Source organism: Schistocerca serialis, chromosome 8, assembly GCF_023864345.2.
Source record: "Schistocerca serialis cubense isolate TAMUIC-IGC-003099 chromosome 8, iqSchSeri2.2, whole genome shotgun sequence".
In the NCBI taxonomy this organism is placed as follows: domain Eukaryota; kingdom Metazoa; phylum Arthropoda; class Insecta; order Orthoptera; family Acrididae; genus Schistocerca; species Schistocerca serialis.
In genome coordinates, this window is record NC_064645.1 from 455,282,564 (window position 1) to 455,298,172 (window position 15,609).

General features: G+C 46.5%; 1 protein-coding gene and 1 pseudogene across 1 annotated transcript in view; one reads left to right on the top strand and one right to left on the bottom strand.

The window, feature by feature from the left end:
- LOC126417066 (uncharacterized) overlaps positions 1 to 5,228 on the top strand; it is a 70,771-nt gene extending 65,543 nt beyond the window's left edge. The window contains exon 3 of the mRNA XM_050084959.1: positions 4,762 to 5,228. Within this exon, the coding sequence (XP_049940916.1) occupies positions 4,762 to 5,228 (467 nt within the window). The remainder of the gene's footprint in view (positions 1 to 4,761) is intronic.
- A 2,576-nt stretch (positions 5,229 to 7,804) lies between these two features.
- On the bottom strand, positions 7,805 to 7,922 carry LOC126417347 (5S ribosomal RNA; annotated as a pseudogene).
- Positions 7,923 to 15,609: the final 7,687 nt, after the last annotated feature.

Consider the following 15,609-nt stretch of genomic DNA (forward strand, 5'->3'; position numbering starts at 1 on the left):
GGCCAGGGAAGCACGATGTGCCCCAGTAGACGTATGAGGACGTGCATTGTCCTGCTGAAAAAGCACATCATTTTCCTGCCGAAGAAGTGGCAGCAGCCATTGCCAGTGCATTGTGGCGGTCACTCGTCACTTTACCCTGCAAAAACACCGAATGTTGTAACTGACGGCCCCACACAACATGAAGCCTGTTGGGATGGGACCTGCGTGTCATGGGCGAATGAACTCCGGAACAGGCAGCTCACAAGTCTGCGCCATACATATGTATGTCCTTCATTCGCATACAGATAGAACTCAGTCGCATTACTGAAGACAATCCACTCCCCAGTCAAATCCTTCACAACACCAGAGTGGCCATGGTCGACGGTATCGTGGTATCCTGGCCACAGAAACACATGATCTTAACCCTGCAGCAAGCAGACGGGTCCTATGGTCCCTGATGACACAGTAGGTGCAACACTTGTCCGGATTTCGAACGTGTGTGCCGGTCGATCGACCACCGCTGTCGCACAGCGCGTCGATCTTGACCTGCGTCTGTACTGCGGATACGTCAAGAACCTGCTCTACATGTGTCGGAAATGTTCCACGCATTACAGTTGAAAACAGCGACACACCACCGGTACATCCTACACACAGTGCAGCATCCGTCGATTCCTCCATCCAGCTTCCCAAAGGCGCACAATGCGGCCTCGTTCAAATGGCTGAATCTGTTCTACTGGAATAAGTACTCGTCGGTGGGGTGTGGCTGGACCTAGAATGAATGTTACAAAAATTCTTGATTTATAAACTCAGCACAATTACTGCCTGCAGATTCAAAACACGGGGCTCACGAACAGGCCTATTTAGCGCCATCTGATCACCGGTGACTGTGACAAATGAATAACTAACATCACGATTCTCTAATATGCAGTTATTACACCCTTGCGCCAGTCAACGCAGTCGTTTCAGGGTGTTGCATTTTTTTCCGGCAGTGTATTTCCACACTCTTGTGGGAGCTACTTCTCAAACTTGCTTGCGTTATACAAAAAAAATGTGCTAATGGCTCTGAGCACTATGCGACTTAACTTCTGAGGTCATCAGTCGCCTAGAACTTGAAACTAATTAAACCTAACCTAACACATCCATGCCCGAGGCAGGATTCGAACCTGCGACCGTAGCGGGCACGCGGTTCCAGACTGAAGCGCTTAGAACCGCACGGCCATACCGGCCGGCTTGCGTTATACACTGAAGAGTCAAAGAAACTGGTACAACTGACTAATAACTTGTATGGACATTGCGAGCACACAGAAGTGCCGCAGCCGCAACGGGACATGGCATGGACTCGAATAATATAGTGCTGAAGGGAACTGACAACATGAAACCTGCAGGGCTGTCCATAAATCCGTAAGAGTACGATGGAGTGGAGATCTCTTCTGGACAGCACGTAGCAAGGCATCCCAGATATGCTCAATAATGTTCATGTCTGAGGAGTCTGCTGGCGAGCGGAAGTGTTTAAATTCAGAAGAGTGTTTCTGGAGCCACTCTGTAGCAATTCTGGACGTGTGGGATGTCGCATTATCCTGCTGGAATTGCCCAACTCCGTCGGAATTCACAATGAACGGATGCGGGTGATCAGAGACGCTGCTTACGAACGTGTCGCCTGTCAGAATCGTATTAGACGTATCAGGGGTCCCATATCATTCCAACTGCACACGCCCCACACCATTACAGAGCCTCCACCAGCTTCAAAAGCACCTGCTGACATGCACAGTCCATGGATTCATGAGGTTGTCTCCATACCCGTACACGTCCATCCGCTCGATACAGTTTGAAACGAGACTTGTCCGACCAGACAACATGTTCCCACTCATCAACAGCCCAATGTCGTTGTTGACGGGCCCAGGCGAGGCGTAAAGCTTTGTGTCGTACAGGCATCGAGGGTACACGATCGGGTCTTCGACTACGAAAACCCATATCGTCGATGTTTCGTTGAATGGTTCGCACGCTGACACTAGTTGACGGCCCAGCATTGAAATCTGCAGCAATTTGCGGAAGGGTTGCACTTCTGGCCCGCTGACCGTTCTTACATGGTCTTTCTCCGGCCGCAACGATGTCGGAGATTTGATGTTTTATCGAATTCCAAATATTCACGGTACACTCGTGAAATGGTCGTACGGGAAGATCCCCACGTCATCGCTACCTCGAAGATGCTGTGTCGCATCGCTCGTGCGCCGACTATAGCCGGCCGAAGTGGCCGTGCGGATAAAGGCGCTGCAGTCTGGAACCGCAAGACCGCTACGGTCGCAGGTTCGAATCCTGCCTCGGGCATGGATGTTTGTGATGTCCTTAGGTTAGTTAGGTTTAACTAGTTCTAAGTTCTAGGGGACTAATGACCTCAGCAGTTGAGTCCCATAGTGCTCAGAGCCATTTGAACCATTTGAACCGACTATAAAACCACGTTCAAACTAAATCTTGATAACGTGCCATCATAGCAGCAGTAACCGATCTAACACCTGCGCGAGACACTTGTTGTCTTATACAGGGTGGTCCATTGATCGTGACCGGGCCAAATGTCTCACGGAATAAGCGTCAAACGAAAAAACTGCAAAGAACGAAACTTGTCTAGCTTGAAGGGGGAAACCAGATGGCGCTATGGTTGGCCCGCTAGATGGTGCTGCCATAGGTCAAACAGATATCAACTGCGTTTTTTAAAAATAGGAACCCCCATTTTTTATTACATATTCGAGTAGTACGTAAAGAAATATGAATGTTTTAGTTGGACCACTTTTTTCGCTTTGTGATAGATGGTGCTGTAATAGTCACAAACATATGGCTCACAATTTTAGACGAACAGTTGGTAACAGGTAGGTTTCTTAAATTAAAATACAGAAAGTAGGTACGTTTGAACATTTTATTTCGGTTGTTCCAATGTGATACATGTACCTTTGTGAACTTATCATTTATGAGAACGCATGCTGTTACAGCGTGAGTACCTGTAAATACCACTTTAATGCAATAAATGCTCAAAATTATGTCCGTCAACCTCAATGCATTTGGCAATACGTGTAACGACATTCCTCTCAATAGCGAGTAGTTCGCCTTCCGTAATGTTCGCACATGCATTGACAATGCGTTGACGTATGTTGCCAGGCGTTGTCGGTGGATCACGATAGCAAATATCCTTCAACTTTCCCCACAGGAAGAAATCCGGGGACGTCAGATCCGGCTTCGACGACCAATCCACCTGTCATGAAATATGCTATTCAATACCGCTTCAACCGCACGTGAGCTATGTGCCGGACATCCATCATGTTGGAAGTACATCGCCATTTTGTCATGCGGTGAAACATCTTGTAGTAACATCGGTAGAACATTACGCAGGAAATCAGCATACATTGCACCATTTAGGTTGCCATCGATAAAATGGGGGCCAATTATCCTTCCTCCCAAAATGCCGCACCATACAAAAACCCGCCAAGGTACTGATGTTCCACTTGTCGCAGCCTTCGTGGATTTTCCATTGCCGAATAGTGCATATAATGCAGGTATACGTTACCGCTGTTGGTGAATGACGCTTCGTCGCTAAATAGAACGCGTGCAAAAAATCTGTCATCGTCCTGTAATTCCTCTTGTGCCCAGTGGCAGAACTGTACACGACGTTCAAAGTCGTCGCCATACAATTCCTGGTGCATAGAAATACGGTACGGGTGCAATCGATGTTGATGTAGCATTCTCAACACCGACGTTTTTGAGATTGGTGATTCTCGTGCAATTTGACTGCTAGTGATGTGCGGATTAGCCGCGACAGCAGCTACAACACCTACTTGGGCATCATCATTTGTTGCAGGTCGTGGTTGACGTTTCAGATGTGTCTGAACACTTCCTGTTTCCTTAAATAACGTAACTATCCAGTTTGGACAGTTGGATGATGTCGCCCAGTATACCGAGTAGCATTCATAGCACACGCCCCTTGGGCATTTTGATCACAATACTCATACATCAACACGATATCGACCTTTACTGCAATTGGTAAACGGTCCATTTTAACACGGGCAATGTATCACGAAGCAAATACCGTCCGTACTGGCGGAATGTTACGTGATACCACGTACTTATACGTTTGTGACTATTACAGCACCATCTATCACAAAGCGAAAAAAGTGGTCCATTCATATTTCTTTACGTACTACACGAATATGTAATACAAAAATGGAGGTTTCTATTTTAAAAAACGCATTTGATATCCGTTTGACCTATGGCAGCGCCATCTAGCGGGCCAACCATAGCGCCATCTGGTTTCCCCCTTCAAGCTAGACGAGTTTCGTTCTTTGTAGTTTTTTCGTTTGACGCTTATTTCGTGAGATATTTGGCCCGGTCACTATCAAATAGCTTGGTTCAAATGGCTCTGAGCACTGTGGGACTTAACTTCTGAGGTCATCAGTCCCCTAGAACTTAGAACTACTTAAAGCTAACTAACCGAAGGACATCACACACATCCATTACCGAGGCAGGATTCTAACCTGCGACCGTACGGTGGCGTGGTTCCAGACTGTCGCGCCTAGAACCGCTCGGCCACTCCTCCCGGTGACTATCAATGGACCACCCTTTATAGGCGTTGCCAACTGCAGCGCCGCGTTCTTCCTGTTTACATTTCTCTGTATGTTAATACGCATGCCTGAACCAGTTTCTTTGGTGCTAGAGTTTATGACGCTGGTGTTTACTCAGCCAGCTGCTCACGCTGCACCGACGCTGACACTGACTGTCTGTGTGTTGCCCACCGTTAAGCTCCGCCGGCCTCTGTGATGACGCCGCCGGCCGAGCTGTCGTTCCTGCCGCCGGTGGAGCCGCCGCCGAGCGCCGCAGTCAGCCCGCGGCCGCCGTCCGCCGCCACGCAGCTGGAGCTGGAGCTGGACGCGTCGCTGGACTGCCGCAGCCTAGACGAGGCGGAGGCGGCGCAGTCGCAGATCCTGGAGCCGCCGCACTCCTCGGGCAGCTCCGCCGAGGCGGCGGCCGCCCTGCAGCAGTCGCACCGCTCTGCCAAGCTGCGCGCCCTCAGTGGGAAGGTAGCCGAGCCGGCGCGCCTCGCCTGTCTGTCCCACTCGCAAATAGGTCGGGGCAAAACTGGCCGCCTGAACCCCTCAGCCTTCCTCTACTCCTTTTTTTACTCCGGCTCTACAATAATTCTCCGCCAGTTATCACGATCCAACATTCAAACCTTCCATCCACTACAGCCCAGTCCTGCTCCTCCGTGACTTTATCTGTCCATTTGGTTCTCGGTCGACTCCAAACTCTTTGAACCTCACCCGCGCCGTTTCCCTGTCACATGTGCCCCACACATTTCAATCTCACTGGTTTCACTACTCTTCAGTAGGTTATTTATTTATTAATCGTGTCCAAGCCATAGACAACCCAAATATTACATATACACACAAATACAAATACAATACACATATGTATAAATAAAACAAATCCAAAATGGGGAGTCACATTACAATATAAAGACAAACATAGTATATATATCATATCACGTCCCGCCAAAATTCAGCGCATTTAACTGCCACTGCCGTAGCGTTTGCCAGATCTTCTTTCCTGCACACTTCCCTCATGTTGCTGCATTCCAGGAGGTGGTCCATTGTTTGGGTCTGTCCGCACTGGCACGTGTCCGTCCCGTCTCGGTATCCCCATTTACACATGTTTACGTTGCATCTGCCTACCCCAGTTCGTAGGCGGTTGAGGGTTCTCCATAATGGCCATTTTAGTTCATTTCCAGAGGCCAATTGTTCGTTGGGTGAGATTAGAGGTGCCTGGTCTCCCGTAGGCAGTGTTGCTTGCCATTTTGACAATCTGGCCTTTTGTTTTGAGGTTTCGAGCGGTTGAACTGAGGTGACGAAACTCCGTCTTGATTTTAGACGTGTGTGTGGAAGGCTTTGTCCGAAGAGAGGATGGCGCTGGTCGCGCAGCTGCTTGAGGCGCTCTGCTTCGCTTGCTATAGCTCGTCTGATGTTGGGTGGAGCTATGCCACTAAGCAAATAAAGTTGGCTAACCGGGGTGGGTCATAGCCATCCCGTAGGTGAGTACTATATACACTGTCTGACCATAAGTATTTCGACACCCATTAGTGAACATGAATATGGGCTGTATCAGTCCTTCACCTTCATGACTACTTGAACTCTGCTGGGGACACTTTCAGTGAAGCGTCTGAATGGGTGTGGAGGAATGGCAGCCCAGTTTTCCTCGAGAGTCCAAATCAGAGAAGGTTTTAATGTAGGACACTGGAATCTGCAACGAAGTCGACGTTCTCTAATTCATCGCAAAGGTGTTCCATTGGGCTCCACATTTAAATCCCTCCACATTTAGCATTTTCCTAAGAACAGTGAGGGGACGACAGCACAACCACGTAGTACTCATGCTTTCCCCAACACCATCTCCTTTGACAAACTGCCTATTGGCTTCTTTCTCGGGTTCTTCGGCCGACGTACATCTAATGATTTTTCTGACGTTTCGCCAGCACGAGTGGCCGGCATTGTTAAAGCTTCACACTCCATTGCCGGTGGTGAACTGGAGCATAGCTCGTGGCCGCAGACTATATGTACCTGGCGCGCCAACGTCCGAGGGCTTCTCCGCGGTCATTTCCGGTGCGGTTCTCCTCTTGCTATCTGCGACGGTCGTTCGCTGCAGTACGGGAAGCCAGGATCCGTTTACCTTAAGGCTTTCCTCTTTCTTGTTGAAACTGTTCGCGTGTTTTTGTATTTCTACAGCTTCTCTGAACAAGAGCGTGTGATAGTGCTTCTCTACAGCCAGAACTTCCGTGTCGGCGAATTTTATTACGTGGTCGGTCTCATTCAGTGCGTGCTCTGCCACGGCCGATTTCTCCACGTCAGAAAAATCATTAGATGAACGTCAGTCGAAGAACCCGAGAAAGAAGCCAATAGGCAGTTTGTCAACAGGTGGCCACGAAAGCCTTAACAATTTTGTACCATCTCCTTTGTACTTCACTAGACATGATGGCAAGTAACGTTTTCTAGGCATTCACCAAACCCAAAGCCTTCCTTTGTATTGCCAGAGGGTACAGCGTGATTCATCACTCCAGATCACTCGCTTCCAGCCATCCAGTGTCCAGTGGCGTCGCTCTTTGCGCCATCTGAACCGTCGCTTAGCACTGACTAAAGAAATTTGTGACATATTAGGACTTGCTCGACTGTTGTACCCTATTATTTTTAGCTTGCCACATACAGCCACAGCACTAGCTGAACTCCTGTTAGCACTTTGCAACTCACGACTGATATCTTCCAATGATTTAATTCGATTTTACTCAACCACCCTCTGCAACGCTGCGCAGTCCCCGTCCGTTAGTATGTGAGATCTCCCTGGTCTCCATTTACCCGTAGTCATTCTTTCACGTTTCTATTTCCCAGTCACAGAACCAGCAGTGGACTTAAGCAATTTTAGAAGCACTGAAATGTCCCTAGTGGATTTGTTAGTCAGTGACATCCAATGACCAGTCCACACTGGAAGTAACTGAGCTCTCCTGATCGACGCATTATGCCGTTACTGCTCCTCTACTGGCAACACAAAACTCCCCGCCTTCTTTCAGTCTGGCGGGTCCGCCTCTCGTCGCATCCAAAAGCACTCCGTCTTCAGGCCACAAATGGCCCATCGGGACCATCTGACCGCCATGTCATTCTCAGCTAAGGATGCAGATAGGAGGGGCGTGTGGTGAGCACACCGTTCTCCCGGTCGCTACAAGGGTTTTCTTTGACTGGAGCCGCTACTGTTCGGTCGAGTACCTCCTCAATTGGCATCACGAGGCTGAGTGCACCCCGAAAAACGGCAACAGCGCGTGGCGGCCCGGATGGTCACCCATCCAAGTGCCGGCCACGCCACACGGCGCTTAACTTCGGTGATCTGACGGGAACCGGTGTATCCACAGCGGCAAGGCCGTTGCCTTCGTGGCATCCAGTGCTCAGTTTTTAATTATATAAGGCTATCTGATACTTTTGATTAGATACTGTACAGCATACATCCTATGATTCTACTTCTTCTACATTCCTCGTTCATAGGGTTGGCCCAACGATTCTTCTTTCTCTCAAGAGCATCTAAAAACGAAAAACAGCGTCCAAACAGGTCTTGAAGGCCCAACGGTACCGACCGGCCGCCGTGTGATCCTCAGCCCACAGACGTCACCGGATGCGGATGGGCATGTCGTCAGCATAACGCTCTCCCGGCCGTTGTCAGTTTTCGGGACCACTGTCGCTACTTCTCAGTCAAGTAGCTCCTCAACTGACCTCACGAGGGCTGAGTGCACCCCACTTGACAACAGCACTCGGCAGACCATGGCGGTGTCTCATCCAAGTGCTAGCCAAGCCTAACAGTGCTTAACTTTGGTGATCCGACGGGAACCGGTGTTACCACTGTGGCAAGCCATTGGCCTCGACGGCATCTAGCTTTCCAATATCTTTTGACGTTAATAAGCAAGCTTCCGAAGCATAATTTAGCATTGGTCTTATACGTGTTCTATAAATATCTCAGGATGAGTCTTAATTTCTCTTATTTTGTGAACATTGGTCTTATAAGTGTTCAATAAATATCTCAAGATGAGTCTTAATTTCCCTTATTTTGTGATATATCAGGTAAGTTTGGCACGACTTATTAATGGTGCACTTTCGTGTATTCGGCGGAGTTGTTCTTTCCATTTTTTCTGCACAATATTCCGACGACCGAGCTAGTCATGTGTGCTGCGAGTTGTTTTGTTATGATTACTACCTGGACTCTGACCGGACTGACGTATTGCTGATGGACTGCCACTTCATTATAGCTGAGTTTGACTGCAGCCGATTTTATACAACTACCCTCTGCAATGCTCTGCAGTCCCTGTCCGTCAGCCGGCCACGGTGGCCGAGCGGTTCTAGGCGCTTCTGTCTGGAACCACGCGGCTGCTACGGTCGCAGGTTCGAAACCTGCCTTTTTCGGAGCCCACACTCTCGTTCCGTGACACGCTCATTCTCTAAGCACCTTCCTGCTCCCGTGGATGAGGCGACTGGCGAGATCTTAGTAAATTTAGGGCAGAATTCCAACATTTCCTTAAACTTAACCCCCAATCCCACATTATTAGGTTTCCCGAAGTTTATATTTGGATAGTTTCAATAATTAAGCTGTCCCAGAAACCTGGCGTTCGTCTCGCCTCATTTCATTCCTTGTTTCTACTCGAGGCGAAGCTAGGGTACAGGTGATTTGTGCGTGGTTGTTTTATCGAGTGCGCCATTGATGATCCTTGCACCTCTTCGCGACGGTTGCAATAGCCTGCCCCACAAAAGCCATATTCACATGGAATGCGGTCCTCGTACTACTCTGCTTACGGTGTTTCGAATGACGTTGCCTGCAGACAGACGCTAGTCCTCCGAAAAAAATCGTGAGAAGTGCGACGACTCTTCCCAAGGCGTGAGGCTCGTCACGTATTACACAGTTGTATGCAAAACTTTAGCATGACGCGTCACTGTCAAGTGACATAGTCCAATGAAAGTGGGCCATACATAAAGAAACTGTTACGATACAGTACAGAAAGCAGACCAAAATAGATGACACTTTTATTTAACGACAATAATTACACTGAAATTTTGTTCTTATGTCAAAGCGGTAGGTGGATCAAAACAAAATGTTCAGACACTCGGTGACCAAAATGGTACTGAAACAGGGGATGACAGACTAAAGGCCGAAATACTAAATGTCTTTTTCCAAAACTGTTTCACAGAGGAAGACTGCACTGTAGTTCCTTCTCTAGATTGTCGCACAGAAGACAAAATGGTAGATATCGAAATAGATGACAGAGGGATAGAAAAATAATTAAAATCGCTCAAAAGAGGAAAGGCCGCTAGACCTGATGGGATATCAGTTCGATTTTATACAGAGTACGCGAAGGAACTTGTCCCCCTTCTTGCAGCGGTGTACCGTGGGTCTCTAGAAGAGCGTAGCGTCCAAAATATTAGAAAAGGGCACAGGTCATCCCCGTTTTCAAGACGGGACGTCGAACGGATGTGCAGAACTATAGACCTATATCTCTAACGTCGATCAGTTGTAGAATTTTGGAACACGTATTATATTCGAGTGTAATGACTTTTCTGGAGACTAGAAACCTACTCTGTAGGAATCAGCATGGGTTTCGAAAAAGACGATCGTGTGAAACCCAGCTCGCGCTATTCGTCCACGAGACTCAGAGGGCCATAGACACGGGTTCCCAGGTAGATTCCGTGTTCCTTGACTTCCGAAAGGCGTTTGATACAGTTCCCCACAGTCGTTTAATGAGCAAAGTAAGAGCATATGGATTACCAGACCAATTGTGTGATTGGCTTGAAGAGAGTAACAGAACGCAGCATGTTATTCTCAACGGAGAGAAGTCTTCCGAAGTAAGAGTGATTTCAGGTGTGCCGCAGGGGAGTGTCGTAAGACCGTTGCTATTCACAATATATGTAAATGACCTTGTGGATAACATCGGAAGTTCACTGAGGCTTTTTGCGGATGATGGGGGAGTGTCGTAAGACCGTTGCTATTCACAATATATATAAATGACCTTGTGGATAACATCCGAAGTTCACTGAGGCTTTTTGCGGATGATGCTGTAGTATATCGAGAGGTTGTAACAATGGAAAATTGTACTGAAATGCAGGAGGATCTGCAACGAATTGACGCATGGTGCAGGGAATGACAATTGAATCTCAGTGTAGACAAATGTAATGTGCTGCGAATACACAGAAAGAAAGATCCTTTATCATTTAGCTACAATATAGCAGGTCAGCAACTGGAAGCAGTTAATTCCATGAATTATCTGGGAGTACGCATTAGGAGCGATTTAAAATGGAATGACCATACAAAATTAATCGTCGGTAAAGCAGATGCCAGACTGAGATTCATTGAGAGAATCCTAAGGAAATGCAGTCCGAAAACAAAGGAAGTAGGTTACAGTACACTTGTTCGCCCACTGCTTGATACTGCTCACCGGTGTGGGATCCGTACCAAATTCGGTTGATAGAAGAGATAGAGAAGATCCAACGGAGAGCAGCACGCTTCGGTACAGGGTCATTTAGTAATCGCGAAAGCGTTACGGAGATGATAGATAAACTCCAGTGGAGACTGCAAGAGAGACGCTGAGTAGCTCGGTACGGGCTTTTGTTAAAGTTTCGAGAACATACCTTCACCGAAGAGTCAAGCAGTATATTGCTCCCTCCTACGTATATCTCGCGAAGACACCACGAGGATAAAATCAGAGAGATTAGAGCCCACACAGAGGCATACCGCCAATCTTTCTTTCCACGAACGAGATTGTGATAGAAGGGAGAACCGATAGAGGTACTCAAGGTACCCTCCGCCACACGCCGTCAGGTGGCTTGCGGAGTATGGATGTAGATGTAGAAGTCATCGCGATTTATGATGACTCCTGGACTTTACAAATGGCGGAACATGGTTCTTAATAGACCGTGTGATTCCCGCGGACAGTAGTCCGTGCTCTGCGATTCTCCGATGCTGACATCAAGGTTCGTAAGGAGTTCTTGTAACAGGGTCGTCCATTCCTCCACCAGGCGATTGACAGCTGCCGGATGATCGCTGGTGCGCGCGGACGTGCTGCAATATATCTGTTCAGTGCACCGCACGCCTGTGCGACGGCATCTGAGTCGGGGGGAACTGGTGGCCAATCCATTCGCTGAATGTCCTGTCGTTCCAAGAGCTTCTCCACGTACACAATTCGATGCGGTCGCGTGTTGTCATCCACAAAAATTAACTTTTGGCCGGAAGCACCTCTGAAAAGACGCAAATATGGAAGAATTACCCTGTCATAATATTATTGATGTGGAGTGAACCGTTTTCAAAGATTTGGAGGCCAGTATGCCCACGCAACAGTAAGCTTCCCCACAAACGATCACTTTCGACAGTGTTCCTGGGTGCATTACGTTGTCTCAAAACATGCACCTCAGTGCCGTGATTACTTTGATGTGATTGGTTTTGCTATGCGTCATTTCTGTGAATCATTGTTTAGTCTTAAAGAATCTACGAGTATCCCCAGATGCTTCACCAGCTTCGTTCGAGTAACGGTATCACAACCGATTGCAATCGTTCTCAACGCGTGTCTACGGCAGATGCGCAGCGTCGCCATCGTTGTGATCATCATGAAACCTTTGCGTTACTCGAACGCAAACCTCGCGTGTTTCGTTGTTTGGCCACCTGTGGCTGTTTGCTCTCTTCGCGTGGCTCAAACGTTTCTAACTTAAATAACGAAACGGCGCAGCTGGTACGCACTTTTTTCGTGTTTAGCATTACGCCTTGAGAGAGTTTATTCTCATAGGCAAGTGCAAATATTTACGTAAGTATTTTGTGTGACATTTGTATGTGTGTTCTTGTGCCTCTCTTGCACTATACTGCATCGTCACTCATACTGTTTGTGCAATTTCACAGTGTGTGTGATTTTCTTCATAATGGAGGAGGCACAGTACGTCACTACTTCAAAAAGAGGACTGCAGTGCAAGAGAGAGAGATCAGTACAGAAAACACGTTAATATTTGGTCATGACTGAGAAATTCTCGAAACGCGTAGTGCTAAGAATGAAAAAATACGAAAACGGTGCAGTGTTTCATTATTTAAATAATGAATGACACAATCCCGATCTTTTCAACAATCTGTTATGATTAATGAAAGCGTCAACAGTTTTTGCTTTCCATTTTTGTTCGGCACCTCTTGGAGCAGCAGTGATACAAAATGTTAAGTGAAGCAGCTCTGAATTATTCCTGACACGTATCACTTTCCTCATTAATATTCTGTTTTTGATTACATGCACATGATGACAAATTTGACAAGACTGTCTCATCGACTGAGGTGGCACAAGTTTTGTTGCTGATTACATAGCAGATAATTAGCAGCAGTGTTAATAAACTGTAATGTAGTAAACGCCCTAGCTGGAAATTATGTGATTTCAAGATAAATTATCACTCGTTAAGGTGGTAGGGAATGGCTGCAATGCGTCCAGTGCTTATGCAGCTTAAGTCACCATTATATGTGTTACAGTATAGAGTGCATGCTTCTGCCTACGCCACCTCCACTCTAATCTGAGCCAATTTAATGTGTGCATATCGTTTGTACCAACGACTACAGTACGCGACCCGCAGTTATCGGATCTTCTGATGAGATCCTTGTATGAAAGAGGGAAAACTTATTCACTTTGAAAGTGGAATTAACAGAGGATAGTACGATCCTTTTGCTTTCGATACCCCATTTCTGGTGAAAAATCCCACAAGAGAATAAAATTACATGAGGATGTATTCAATTTACACAAGGCTGAGAAGTACCGTCTCTTTAAAAGGCTGGGAGGGACCTGGTACGTGTTTTCTTCAACGGAAAGGCTTCGAGTCTAAATGTGTTGTAGTCCATCTGGAAGGGACAGCGCCTACCCTCCTTGCTACTCTGTTGTCCAGAGTGCATCTCGTCATTACTGATTCTGAAGTCATCGCACTGCAGCCAACTGTCCGCGCGGTCTGTCGATATGACGCTGCCATGACCCTTATGCCAGTGACTCCACGTTTCTCACAGTCCGAAAGATGCTGTGCACGTCGCACGTCCTTCAGGCACGCTTTTGCAATACGCATCTGAAAATTTCCAATAACGTTAGACGTTATAAAAAGTCATCGTGTACTCACACCATTTTGCATCTGTAGGAGTGACTTTTCTCTAGGGTGACCAGACGTCCGAATTAATCCGGACATGTCCTCCTTTTTAGCTCTTTGTCCGGGATCCAGGCGGATTTTTACAATGTCCGGCTTTTTCGCAAAGTTGAGCGTAATACAGTTAAATTTACAATTCGTCCTGTTCTATTGGCTCTTTCCTTAAATTCTTTGACTATTGGCACAGCCTTCGTGATAAACATGCACGAAGGCGGTGCTGGTAGGTGGCACCAGGATCGTCGATGTTACCGTTGATCTACCTATAAGCGAAGGCAAATATCGATTGTTTAAAATTTTCGTTTCGTATCTTCGCTTTGTATTGGCTTGGCTTCCTGTAGTGCAAGTGTGATTTGTGAGTGTATTTTTTAACCGAGTGAGTTACGTAAAATATTTGGCTATGCCTAAACGAAAGTGTACATTTTGTGATATCCTTTCCTGCAAATATCCGGCTTTAAGAAAGGGAGAAATGAATTTGAAGCGGAATGTAAGATATGTGGAGCTGGAACGTACGTCTCAGTGGCAAATAAAGGTAAGAAATAAAGTGCAGTTTACATGTCGTCAGCTGCTGCTTGAATTGGTAGCGGAGCGTCGAATGAAGGGACGTGAATGGTCTTACGTTTTTCGCTTTGTAAACAATTCCGTGTTCATGACATAACAAAACCATTGACGCCACATTGTCACCACAATCAATGTTTTTAATTTTTTATATTGTCAGTTAACCACCACCTGACCATCAGTAATAATTAACTACTAGTTTTACGAGTAATTCCAGGCAGACACGTGACTTGTCGAAAGCTGACGGGTGGTATCCTCATCTGCAGTTGACCCTTTGATATGGCCTCTTTTTTCTTCCTTTGTCCTCCTTTTTGAAGCTGTTTTTCCTCCTTTTTAAGCAATTGCATCTGGTCACCTTAATTTTCTCTATACTGAAAGTAGGGTCACTTAAAGATGATGTTTTAGTCAATATATCCCACAGGCATGGAAGTTCTGGAGTATCAGGTTGGTAGCGTTCGTTCACACTTTCATCTCCGTCAGTGTAATGCAGAAGCTGACTGCGTGCAAGTAATGTCCACGATTAAGTGTATTATTGGACAGTACTGCTGTCATTTCCAGGCAAGAAACGGAGCAAAGCGAAGCGTTGAAGACAACATAAAACCCTGGAAACATGTTCGGGTATATAACACAACGGAAATAGTCGACACAGATATCAATAATGTAAATGATCGTTTAATTATGTGATGACCTAAGCTCTTTATATTACCAACTTAAGTGACTAATTCCACGCGTTGAAGTCTCACCAAAGCATCAAAATTGTACGCATGTACTTGACTTGTACCTTTACTCAAACATGAAAAACTCAGGACCAAGAAAATTAAATAAACATAGTTTTCTGATATTAAGTGTCGTTACAACAAGTACATAGTGGCAGAAAGTGAGAGGACAGTGAATAACATGCTGAAAGATCTGAATGAAGCTTGTGTGGAATATGGGATGCAAATAAACACAGCAAAAACAAAGAGTTTGGTCATCAGTACAAGACGCAGACTGTCCAATATTAAAATAGGACAATCTACCATTAGCCAAGCAAGTGCATTTAAATATCTTGGAAGCACAATAACTGAAGATCTGAGATGTCACCAGGAGGTGAAAATTCGAATTGCCTTAGCGAAGGAGGCATTCAACAGAAAGAGGAGACTCTTATGTGGCAAATTTGATGAAGGACAAAGGAAAAGGCTGGGCAAATGTTTTGTCTGGAGTGTGGCACTATATGGGGCAGAAACATGGACGCTGAGACGAGAGGATGAAAAAAGGTTAGAAGCATTTGAGATGTGGATGTGGAGTGGGAGAATAAGCTGGATGGAAAGAGTGAGTAATGAAAGAGTATTGGAAAGAGTTGGTGAGAGAAGATGTCTGCTGAAGGTTGTAAGAGAAA